The 13,136-nt window shown below is 37.2% G+C and overlaps 1 protein-coding gene across 4 annotated transcripts in view; it reads left to right on the top strand.

The window, feature by feature from the left end:
• HUWE1 (HECT, UBA and WWE domain containing E3 ubiquitin protein ligase 1) overlaps nt 1-13,136 on the top strand; it is a 286,413-nt gene that overhangs the window by 195,516 nt on the left and 77,761 nt on the right. For all 4 annotated transcript variants that reach the window (XM_083117661.1, XM_083117662.1, XM_083117659.1 and 1 more), the window contains exon 39: nt 10,526-10,768. In XM_083117661.1, coding sequence (XP_082973787.1) covers nt 10,526-10,768 — 243 coding nt within the window. The remainder of the gene's footprint in view (nt 1-10,525; nt 10,769-13,136) is intronic.

Here is a 13,136-nt window from a genome sequence, read left to right as displayed (position 1 = left end):
TATGGGGGGGGGGGTTAAGTGTGGGGAAAATGCAAGGCAATGCGGTGAAAATTCTCATGGGTAGTCCGTGAATGTTTCGACTAATTATTTGGTAAGGTAGTCTCGCTGGAGGGGTGGATTGATTGTTGGTTAGGTAAAAATTTGATAATGGATTGTTATTGCAGTGAGTATTGCAATGCTCTGAGTTAAGTATTGTCGATTTTAGCAGGGTAATAATTAGATCGTCAATCGGTTTCTCTTCTTTAGTAGCTAAGATTAGTTTCCATTCTCTTATCTTTCTTTCTCTGTATGCTGCCGCCCTTGCTGCATCGTGGCGAACTCGGCAGGGTGTTTTCCTGTTCTTGGCCCTGGATGACTGTTTGGAGTTTGTCTTATAGTCCATAATCGGTTCTTTCAATTAGTCTTTGTAAGTGAATGTTATATGTGGGGCAGTCTTTGCCGTCACATTCTTTTTTCCTTCTGAGGCAGGGTATACACTTCTTTAGTTCTTCGATCCTGGGGCACTTATTTCTGGTATGCCCCTCGCAAGCACAGTGAGTGCAGATTTCGTTGTCCTTGCAGTTTTTGCTTATGTGTCCTAAATTTCCACATTTATGGCAGTTTGACACGGCAATGTAGTCTTTTATAGACAATGACTGGAAGGATATAAAAACCTGGCTTGTTTCTAGTAGGATCTTTCTTAAGTCAGGGGTAGCTTTGAATACGCAATGACAATTTGCCCTGTTGCGTGGTCCCGTTTTAAATCTGAGATTAAACTTCTTGATGTAGTCCTCCCATGATATATGATTCTCTAAATTCAACAAGAAAATCTCCTCATAAAGCTCCGTTTCGGATTTATTTGAAGGGACATCGTAGACAATGAGAAGCGGATTTCTCTTTTTAGGAAATTCGGCTCTGATCTTGAGTTTGGCAAGTTCGCGATGATTTATTATCTTCTCTGCCTCTTCTCTGGTCTCCGTTTCCACTATAAGCATTTTGTTAGTCGTCCGCATTTGCTTTATTTTAATACCATCCCTGGGGGGGTTAATTGCCTTTGTAAATACCTCCTGCACCTTTTTTGAATCTTTTGTTCGATTCTCATCTGATATGAAGACAGTGTGCTTGGGTTTCTGCACTGTCTTATGTATTTGTGCAGTTTTCCCTGATTGTGTTACCGCCGGTTGGGCAAATGTTTGAGCGTAGGAGGGTTTGGAGTCTGCTTTGGCAGTGCTTTGCAGAATGTCGCATGCTGTTTTTAGAGACTTGTTCTCCGCCACTGTGTCTTGGTGTACCTGAGCCATTTTAGCAACTATTTCCAGAATAGATGTCTTATTCTCTGATGCGATGTTCCTGTCTTTGGTTATCATCAGGTTTAGCTCTAGTGACAGTTTAATGAAGAGTCCAAGCTGTATATCCGCAGTATCTGGAATATTTTCCATTATGGGGTTCATTGTATCCAATTCCCTTCCCTTTGCCCTTGTAATTACGGGGGGTGGGGGGCTGGACTGGGGGCCGCCCCCTATCTGCTGGTTTCTCTTCTTTCTTGGGTCCTCTAATGTTTCCTGGGAGTGCAGTCTTTTATTAACTACTGTTGTTTGTGAGTGGAGGCCAGACCGATCTGAGACGGGACCGCCAATTTGGAAGGATGGAGTATCATTTTCTCTTGTTTTATTCTGTGTGGGGGTTTTCCGATTTGATTCCCCTTCTTGGGGCATTCGGAATTGTTTTTCGCTAAACAGGTGTGTAATTATACTGAAATATATTGTCTGCGATTATAAGTTCAAAGTTTATTTTTCATTGTGGTGTCGATGGTTTGCTGACTGTTCCGAAAAGTCACCGCGTGGGAAAACTCAGAGGATAGTTCTCATAAAGCAAATTGTGTATAAAAGCTCAATACTTACGGCTTCCTGGAGAGCTGGCTTCCAGATCTCCACACAACACCAAAAACAAAGCAATCACCACACACACCGCACTAACTCCCGGCAATTTTGGACACATGAAACATTCGTTCCCGCTTGATTTAAACGGACGAAGACAGAGCTCGCGCACGAAACGTCTTCTTCCTAGCAATCCAAGCAATAGTGGCGTTGCATCTAGTGTTTACATAATCTAGTCTTTCAACAATGATTTCCTACAATTATGTTTCTTTCAAACATGAAAGGAGAAGCTGTTAATGTAGCTTGAACAGACATTTTTGATAGAAAAACTGTGCCAGTTCAAAGAAGTGAATGTTTCTGTGGATTTGTATTGCGTCAGGGCATTTAAAGATGTACGCCTAAATGCCGTATGAATGTGTCACGATTCAATCATGTGTAATTATTTTATTAAATGGTGATGACTACAGTTCATTGGCAAAGTCACTCTTTTCCAATTCTTTTATGTACATTGCACCGGGTTGCCAATATGTGTGCAGATGCACAGGATTTATATGGATTTTTCATTGTACGAAGGTGGTGCAGTTGAAAGTTGTGTTCAACTCTCCTGGTGACTGGTGAATCTTGTGGATCACTTCTAGGAGCTCAGGTATCTATCTCTTGGAGTCTCAGGATAAATAGATTATTGTGGAGGTAAGAAGCAGCTTATTTGTTGTTTCAAGTAACCCACAAGAAGATTATTGCTCCCCCAGTTTTTGAACCCCAATCGCCACCACTGACTGGTTATGTAACAACATGAATTCTTTATCATCTTTTGATTTGGATTGGATTGGATTGGATTGATTTAGTTTATTTTACTTTGCGTTTTGTGCCTCTTGGCTAACTTGCGAAGATGGGGATGAGTGATGAAATGATGAAATTGATGAATGGACATTCACAAACAACCAAGCCCAACCGGGATTCGAACCCGGGACCCTTGGCGTCACAGCACAATGTTCTAACCACTCGGCCACAGGGTCGGGTTATCATCTTTTGAAGATTGGAAATTATCAGAAAATCATTATTTGATGTTGTGCTCATACTGTTTGTGAAATTAGGGCACAGATGACAGAATGATCATTCCTTTTAATAGAGTTTAGCAATAGTAAAATTCAGGTGTCGAGTAAACTATTGAATTTGAGAAAGAAATTGAAAGAATGCATAGGCAAAGTGATCATATAAAACCTGCTTCAAATGTCATATTTGGTGTTCTTTTGAAGTCACCTGGCCAAGGTTATATAAATGTTGTTTTGTCGACGATCCTCATTTAAAAGTCTAGCTTCAGGATAATTAAATAGTATTTCACCTAAAAACAGCAACTTGTCATTGCCTTGTAATCGAGGGGTCCCGGGTTCGATACTCGGTGGAGGCACAAGTGGTTCGGATCCCACTTTAAACTGTAGGTCCAGTCCCGATTAGCCTTACTGTGCATAAAGTGGACTTAAAACAACAACTCAAACCAAAGACAGCAACTTTCTATTGCCTTCATGCCATCATTTATTAGTGCACGTTCTTTTTTTTATATTTTGTTTCATTCAGATCTTTTTAGGTGCAAATCATAATTCCTTTAACCTTTAGGTGCCCAAGCATCTCGATCGAGATACCCAAAAGTAACCCTCAATTGCTCAAGCGTCTTGATCGAGATGCTGTATCAAGGTCGTTTTGAGAGTTAACCCCCTCCCCCTGCCTTTATACGCCGAATTTGCAAAAATTTCATATAGTCTGAATCTGTGGTTCATTCCGCGTACAACGGTATATCACTCATCTCTCTAGGGCAATTAGCTTCCGAACTACACTCATTTAATTGAAACTCTGCATTTTGCTCAAAATCGGCTTGGACAACTGAGGCTTACTATTGAAAAAGGGCTTGGGCGTCAAAAGGTTAATAAAGAAATTAATTTATCCTTGAACTTACATACAGACCAATAATAGTGCACCTTTGGCGATAATTTAGTAACTTGCGAGGTTCTCAATTTTGTAATAGTCTGTAATTCTTCGTTTCCTTAATTCACTTCAACAGACATTTTCTTAATGATCCGAAAGCATCATAAAACTTATAATGTTCCAGTTTAGTGCACTTAATTTTAGAGTCCCATAAGTACCTGCATATAAAAATACACATTTCGTTAAGCATTTTTGCTGTTCATTCTTTTTTGGTTTCTGATTTGAGAATAGGCTGTACTGGACTATAATCTGAATCAACAAAATTTAGAATGACATTGATTTCTGTTAGATTGGATATTAAGCAATTAACATCCAATTATGAGCATGCATAGTATATTTGTAAAAAAGATGATCTGCATGCAAGGTTTAAAGGAATGGAAACTTATTAGAGCCTACTAATTAGTATTCTGGGGAGCTCTTTGCAAATATCAATAAGATTATTAAGATAGCAATAAGTTCATCCTCCTTTTTCCCTCTGATAAAATCATAAATTGCACCCTAGGTGATAATTTTCAGTTGATGGAGATTTATTACATACCTACGGAAGACTGCCAGTGTCTCTGCAAAGAGACATATGTCTTATCCAAACATCAATGGCTAAGGTCAACTATGGGCAAGACAAATTTTCTTCCATATCACTGTTGAACAGAGAAAGAGAAATTGTAGTTGACTGACAAGAGATTTTTTTCAGGATTTATACAGATTTGCAAAAAACATTGCACTTCTATTGATGTTTGGATAAGACAATTATGTAATTGGTGTAATATCTTAAAGTATTCTTCACGAATTTAGTTGCAAGTGGTTCTCAGTTGTAGTAAAATTAGGAGAATGTGAAGTTTCGTTGTATAGAAATTAAGGAAATTTAAATTTTTACTATTCCATTACCTATGCAAATTGTGCTTTTAAAAGCCTTGCAGCATTATAATTTGCTCAGTATCATGAACACAGGATTACCCGCTAATATTATCACATATTAAAATATAGGATACCTTCTTTATTCTAAAGAATAAATTTGTTCTTTAATAAATTTGCAACCATCTCGAATTGCATATTTATTCCTTTTAGTGGGGTGTAAGGCCTTTCACATAATACACCCAATTGTCAACCTCACTTCCACATAGTACACCCTGGACTGCATTTTGCAGACTAACGAGGCTCTGACGTGTGGCCCTGTGGCCAGTGCAATTGTGTGCGTTGTCCTCCTTATATGTGCTGAGAACCCCTTTACAGCCTCAGCTTTTAAACGAAGTCAGAATATTATAGTTACATGACATTACAGTTATGTTATTTTAGTTACGGTAAGGGCTGGACCCTGTATCATGTGACTGGTGCAAAATATCCTTAGTGTTGATGCACCCAAACTTTTAAATTCAAATTCAAATTATTTCTTTTATCAATTCCATTTGTTTTGAATAACATGATGTGGGGATCACCGGTCTTCAAGGAGAATGCCTGTGATGAGTTTTGTAATGGATAAATGCATGAATAAAGTTAGCCTCAGAAAGCCCCTTCACCCCCAAGCAGACGGGCAAAACTATGCCTATGAGCAAGTGTCATTCACTTTTTCCTCACAGATAGTAAACTCATTTTCTAAACCCCACAGATAGTAAACTCATTTTCTAAACCCAAGTTAAGTTTTGTTGTTAGCTAGTAATTTTGTTGAAATTGTTATCACCTGAATGCCCTATTATTATCTGAAATATGGCTACAAGAGTTCCTCTTGAGTGATTGGTGCATGTAGCAGGAATTAATCTAATTAAGGAATATAGGTTTAGGAAAGAGGCAGGGAAAGTATTTGAATAAAGTCTTCTGAACAAAAATAGGTGAATTTCAGAGTGAATATAATCATTCCTCTAAATTTGTGACACTTGAAATTACAGGAAGAAAGCAGGAAGTTCTTTTTACCTGTATTGTATTGCCCACCCCATGCTGCTTTTACAAATTTCAGGAATTAATTTTCTTAATATTTTACCAAACTATCAACATAACTGCATATTGGAAGGCTTTATTGTTGTTTGTATCATAAGCTTGTACCTGCTCATACAGGGGTGGAAAAGCAATTTTTTCATCTTTTCTGTGATTTGTAAGTTTTTAAAAAAATATCAGTAATGTATATTTGTGTTTGACTGCAATTTGTGATTCTTTTTTGCTTTTGTTGTTGCATTTTGGGGGTGCAATAAGATGATTCAAATTTTTTCACTTCAGTTAAATATAAAATGTTCCCAACCAATAACTATTATTGTATTAATGAAGTAGCTCACTTATGAAAGTTTTTTCATGAACATTGACTCTATAATTACTGAAAAATGTATTTATACATACTGGAGGGCTAGGTTTGCTCCTCTGGTTCATACTGTATTCACTATCCTTCACCCTAGAATCATGTATTGATTTAATCCTTGTTTGTAATAGAAATCATGTAATATTCCATGGATAAATACCAGTACCCAGTATCTTCCTTTTTTCTTCTTCTTTTTTTAACCTACCATAATATGTTGTATTTCAGTGTTTGTCATATGAGCTGTGCATTCCCAAATACAAAGTGAAACTAAAGTGTTAATGATACACAGCTATCTCCCAATGCCTTATTTCTCCAGTGGCCCATTCTCCCTGAAGTAGAAACTCCTTAACTCTTTCGTTCTCCAGCTTTATGAACAGCATGCCTCAATATGAAAAGAAACACTTTTTGTGCCCCCATGTCCCTGGTTAACAGATGTGTTGTGTCAATTCACATATTCTAGAGATGAAACCCATCACATCAGAGAGATGTAAAGCACGGTGGAGTGGGAATGTGCAATTTTGAAAGTTTCAGGACTTTATGAACCTATTGCAACTAAGAGTTCAGAAAAGTGGAGCTCTTCTCAATTATGCAAGGCAAACCATTGAATAGTTGTGACATCCCATTGCTGGACAAGAATGTAAAAAATGAAAACATTTGTGCAATTTCAATTACTGTTACTAGCACCACATCAAACAATGTCAATATCTTTATTTTGCCAGAACAGGTTCAGAAATCTTTGCATAATATAAATTCCACAATTGTAGAATTAGTCAGTTCAATTCTTATGATCAGAAAACATATCTCATACATTGTCAAGTCTCACCTCTTCGTATCATGATTGTTAGGCCAAAGCATATTATTTTTCTGCATGTTGATTAATGAGATTCAGTTCACTTTAGACCTCTCAGATGATCTGGCTCAGTCTTTGAAATGAGTCCAAAAATACATCTTCATTTAATGCTTCATCCAAAATGCAGAGGTCATATGTCTCATTTCTGTATTCTACACCTGAAATGCTAAATTAGTAAAATGGTCTTACACTGTCTTCTCCTGAAGTGTTCAACCCTAAGGTTAGTTTCCTCAAGTTTTTTCCAATTGAAAATGTTATTTCCCGTATACTAGCATAAAACAATTGAGACAAAGTAATATGATTCCCATGCTCTCTCATCATTGGAAAGTGTGAATGATCTCAATTGTTAATTCCCCTTTGTAAGTAAAATTTCTACTCAGTTTTGTGCAGTCTCCACTGCCAGTATGAGAATGCATTGTCCCGTAAAATTCAGAACTCATCTTCAGTATGGGTTTTTAGAATCGAATAAGGTATTTTCTATTAGGCACTAATGGTTAATTCGTTGATTAATGTGCTGACTGTGCACAAATAAAATATGATATAGCCATGAGAATGAAGATGAAATAGATAACTTCATATCAGTCCATTCCTAATATGAGAGTGGATCAAATGAAAATGGAACAGGGACCACAGAATGAAATCAATAAGGTTTATTTCAAACATAATCTCCAAAGTTACACAAGCACTTGCCTCACTGTTTCACCAAGTGGTGAACTCCTTTGGCTGAGATCGGAACCAGTTGAAAACATTGTCAATGACGTCATTGTCCAAGTGGAAGTGCCGACCCTTCAATGCCTTTTTCAATGGACCAAAGATATGGAAGTCACATGGCAATAGATCAGGGCTATACGGTGGGTGTTCCAACACTGTCCACCCAAACGTCGCCAACGTGTTCTTTGTAACAGCTGACATACCGACATATGTGGCCACACGTTGTCATGCATCAAAACCACTCCAGAGGACAACAGGCCGGGCCGTTTGGCCTTGATTGCTGCACGTAAACGGTGGTGGGTACTGCAGTAACAAGTAGCGTTGATAGTGTGACCATGGTCCAGGAACTCAAGGAGAAGGGGTCCTTCATAATCGAAAGAAAAACATGTCTGCATCACTTTGCCACTACTCTGCACCATCTTGGACTTCTTCAGGGGTGGAGAGCTTGGATGTCTCCACTGTTGGCTTTGTCGTTTGCTTTTGGGTTGGATCTGGTGACACCAAGATCCATCACGTGCCACAACCCATTCCAGGAAATTGTCCTCGACATGATATCTCAGAAGACGCTGCATAGACAATCCCATACGAAGGCTCTTCTGATCATCTGCGAGATGGTGTGGCTCTGTGCACTCACTTTCCTATACTGCAGTCTGTCTGTAATGACGGTACGTACAAAACTGAAACTCGCTCCCACATCCATGCTGATGTCCCTGATGCTGACTCGTCTGTTTGCATGGAATGTCCAGTCGACTTGTTCCACCTGAGCATCCATGATGATGACATGAGCTTGACCAGGTCTCTCATCATCCTTCACAGATTCCCGTCCCTCGTGGAAATGCTTGTGCTAGTCCTGCACATGGGTCAATGACAGAGCATGTTCTCCATAGAGTGCCTTCATTCACCGCTGCACTTCGCGAACTCCTCCTGCCACTAAAAAAACTAATAACACCACATTGCTCTTCTTTGCTGGCAAACATTCCGCCACCGCAGGTAAACCACTGACTGATGGTTGCCTGCCTGCCTGCCTGCCTGCCTGCTTGCTCACCTTCTCGGATGATACTGCTGCTGGACCGCCTACACACATGACGTCCTCAGGCAAGACTATCTAGGGCGAGTCCATTATGCAGTAGGGGTCTCCTTCCTTACCTCCCGCTGTACCTCTACACAGGGTTATCGCCACACACACACACATAAATATAACCCAATACATCCACTGTTCCGTTTTCATTTGATCCACCTTAATACATATGAATGGCTTATTGCAGAAAGGGACCTGAGTCACATTTTTGAGGTATCGGAGTTAATGGTATTTTTGATTTTCCTAGTTACAGACACATCTTTTAGTGCAGAAAGGACGTCAGTCACACGAGACTATAGCCAAGAAAATGCACAGTGAAAAGTGTACTTTAATGCAGAAAGGTACCTGAGTCACTGACTCGGGTCCTTTTCTGCAATAAACTTAGCCGTATTTATACGTTGTACGAACTGTGTACGCTAATCTGTAATGCAGCTTTGAGTGGTAAAAATACTGTCAAACTTATTGACACCAGTACCATTATTGGTCTCGCAATGTGGTGACCTCATGTCTACAAAAAAAAAAAATGTGCCCTCTGTGAAAACTACCATGTGTTCCTACAAGAATAGGCAGCATTTTCAGAAATATCATTACTTTGAATACTGCATTGAACATAAGGGTACTGTCAAGGTTTCTGAATTCATTAAAACTTTCACGTCTTACATATTCTATCTGTCCAAAGGTGCAAGAATTGTAATTCCTACGCCACGTACGTTCCCAGTTGCACGTATGATGATCAAGCTTACTAAATTGAAGGACATGTGAACTGCCTTGCCGTATGTACAGACGACGTCAAAGGATTTTATGAAGATATTCTTCAGTGGTCCACTACACACGGCAATGAAACAGACTCAGATGTAGAATAACACACGCATGTATGAGCTCGTACATTATTGTACTTCAAACACCGACAATAAAGTCCAGAAAGTGCAATGCACTGTAATTTTTTTCCGAATCTATAATTTTCTGTTGAATATATAACATAACTTAACCTATCCTATCTTATGTGGGAACGACAAACGGACGTTTGTAGGATATTTCTCGTCTTATTTCTCAACGTTTCCACTTTTATTGCAGAAAGGTACCGGAGTCATAACTTTTTCATCTCCACTATCTCTAGCAGCATACTGCAGGGGGGTGCATTGAGGGTTGCAAAATTAACTATTCATTATGCTGAATATTTGAGCCAACAACGGCACATTTCTTTCTTACACTATCAATATTATACGATTTTTCTTGTTTTTCTCAGAATTGTGAAAAAGTGACTCAGGTCCCTTTCTGCAATAAGCCATTCATATATAATTTTCATGATATTATGGTAAAAAGTGCTAACTTATTTCTGAAAAGTTGTGTACAAACACTGGGAAAGCTTGAATTTTAGTTATTTTTGTCTCATTTGTACTGCATTTATAACAATGAAGATGGATGTTTATTTCCACTTGTAGCTTTATTTATGATGCTAAGAATGGATGATGAACTGGATATTTGAGGTATGCTGCCTTTTGAGAAGACCCTTGAGAAGACCCAATACTTTTGTGCTATCTTCAATGTCTCCATAAGGAACAGGCAGTTTGAAGATAATTTTGAGTAAAGAAATATTTTCTCAAATGCAATTTTTTATTCATCTTGCGATGTTTGGCTGAGAATGAAGCAATTGTCTACTGCAGTTAAATTTTAGTTAGAAGAATTAAGAGAAATGCTGAAGTATATGTGTGCTTTTATGTATTTCATTAAGACTATTTGGTAACTCGATTCAACTTCTTTCTTTTTAGGAGATAATGAAGATGATGATGATGATGGTGGCTCAGGCTATGAAGATGATCCTCTTGAATTTTTTGATTCTGATGAAGGAATGTTCCGTCTTTCTGGTTTAGATAGGGACGACAATGACATCCTCATGATTCAATATTCAGATCAAGATTCTTCTGGTCCTTTGGTATTCAGTGAAAGTAATCGATCTTTCCAGCTGCCATTTGGTTTGTTTGAAGAACCTGTAAATGGAAATGAGAACTCAGGTAAGCAGTTTGGGTGTGGAAGTTCATGATTTAGTAGTGTAGGTTACTCTTTACTGGAGATGAAAGGAAATGGGAATGTTGTAAAAGAATGTCAGAATGAGAAAATAAATTATTTTACTGGCCAAATTAAGATCCAGATGTCACTCCTAAGCTGTAGCACATGAGAATAGAGGGAGGAATGATTTTACTCATTCTTGCAAGAAGCTGCACATTTGTAAGTCTCCTCAGGGCAAAGGGAAAATAGAAATTGAAACTGTTTCATCCTCCTAAATTTCTTGTTGCTATAACTATGGGATTTAAGAGAAATGCAAAGAGGAGGAAGTCATAGAAGAGATGTAGAATAACTTTTTGTATCATCTCGATCTTCACCAAAATTCAAAACAAAGAGAAGAGGCTGAGACTGAAGAAGATTTCTTTGAAAATAATGAAGGAAAAAGAACACAATAAAATCTCTGAGAAAGCAGTGATCATTGCAAGATTTTTACCTAATCCCAGAGACCATATGAATATTGAAGATTACTCCTTCAAATCAATAAAGTCAGAAATGGTACTTTCAGCGATGGCTCAACCAAGGAGCTAGTAAAGAATTATCACAGTTTGTATTCTTTTGATGATATAATGGGAGCAGAAATGTTAATAAATGATTGACTACAGTAAATTCATAAAATGATTAAATGAAAGCTACAGAAGGCGAAGCCTAAGTGAAAGAGTCTTAAAGGATTATACCACCATGATTATTTATAAAAATAGCCTGGCATCTGGATCTACAGCCAGTATAATCCTCTGTAGGACTGTTTGTTTTGTGTGCTGAGTACCCATGTACAGCCTCAACTTCTAATGTAAGGATATTTTAGTCCTCAGAGACAGTGTAATTTTAGCTCATGTTAGTTATAAAAATTGAATAAGGAAGTTTAGTTTTAAGTGATATTTTATTTTCTAGTTACAAGTCTCTCCTCAATTTTATTTTAGTTAAGTGGCATATTCTCATATGGTGCAATGGGCAAATATAACCTAACTATGTGCTGAAGCGCCCGTAATATCAAAATCAATCAATTACGTTCCCAGATATTAAATTTTTCCGCATTATACATTCAATCTTTATGGTTACGATGGAATAGATGAAAAACCTCAATAAACTAAAATAAAGTTTGAGATTAAATACACCCTCATCCCAGGCCCTGAACCAAGCATGCCATTGAAACACCAATGTTTGGTTCATTCTTTCATATTGTGCTACAGAAATAATGCAGCAAGTGTTAAGAAGGTGCATGTATATTCTTTCCTATCTTTTACATTGCTCTTGGAAATAGGGTTAAAAGTCCAAATTGAGTGGGTCAAACTTGGGAAGTTTGTTTCAAAAATTAAAATGAGGATGGAAACTGAAAGCAATATCTAAATTATAGAAACAACTGAAGTGGATGCAAGTTGAGGAGCTAAAGCTTGAGTTAGAAAATGAAATTTTGCTAAATGAAATGTGAAAATTAGCAGGTGGAAATTTTGTATTCAGAAAACTTGGATACGAAAATGAAACAATTACTTTATGATTTGGCAAGTATTTTTCTATTCTTTCATTCTTTTGCAAATATGATACTTCAGGTGTGAATTAATTTCAGCCTCAAGATGTAGACTTGAGCAAATTCTTAGTTGTGACTGTAGCTTGGTGTCATTATTTAGTTTCTTCTTTATCTATTAATGCATTAACATAGTGTTATTTAATCAAAATATGTGGATCAATAGCATTCTTTGTTTCAAACTCTGTTTTACTTATAATTAGTGCTTTAATTGATTCAGAATACCAGAACACTTGAATGATTTTGATTTTATTTTATTAACGTGCAGTGTGCTTTTGAAAAAAAAACAAATTTGAATTTCTTTATGCTCCTTTATCCTACTCACAATAATCTGTTACGTGTTACTATCATTGTAGTTAAGCTTCTGGTATAGATTTACTGCTTAATTACATAACTAATGTATGATTACTTGATTTGGGTTAATTTACTTTGCTTTTCTGCCAGTTTTGGCTAATCATGAAACTAATATGAGATCTTAACGATTAGATGTTACTTATTGAAACTTCATGGTAAATTTTATTTTTGATGTAAATATGAAGAAAACATTCTTGCAGTTCCAGATAAACTAAGTAAATTCTGCATTAAAAATAAGATGATAAAAACTAATCTCTAATACAGTAGAACCCAGATTTTACAATTTCCCACATTATACATTCAATTTTCATGGTCCCAACATAAAAAAATGTTATAAATTTTCCTCAATTTTTACATTTCCTTGCATTTTAATTTTTTTCAGCTTGGTTCCTTTAAAATGTAAAATCGAGGTTCCACTGTATAAATAAGATCTATGTATCAGA

Source organism: Lepisma saccharinum, chromosome 2, assembly GCF_977018435.1.
Source record: "Lepisma saccharinum chromosome 2, izLepSacc3.1, whole genome shotgun sequence".
Taxonomy (NCBI): Eukaryota; Metazoa; Arthropoda; class Insecta; order Zygentoma; family Lepismatidae; genus Lepisma; species Lepisma saccharinum.
The sequence above is the reverse complement of the archived record's forward strand: the minus strand, read 5'-3'. Positions and strand labels throughout refer to the sequence as shown.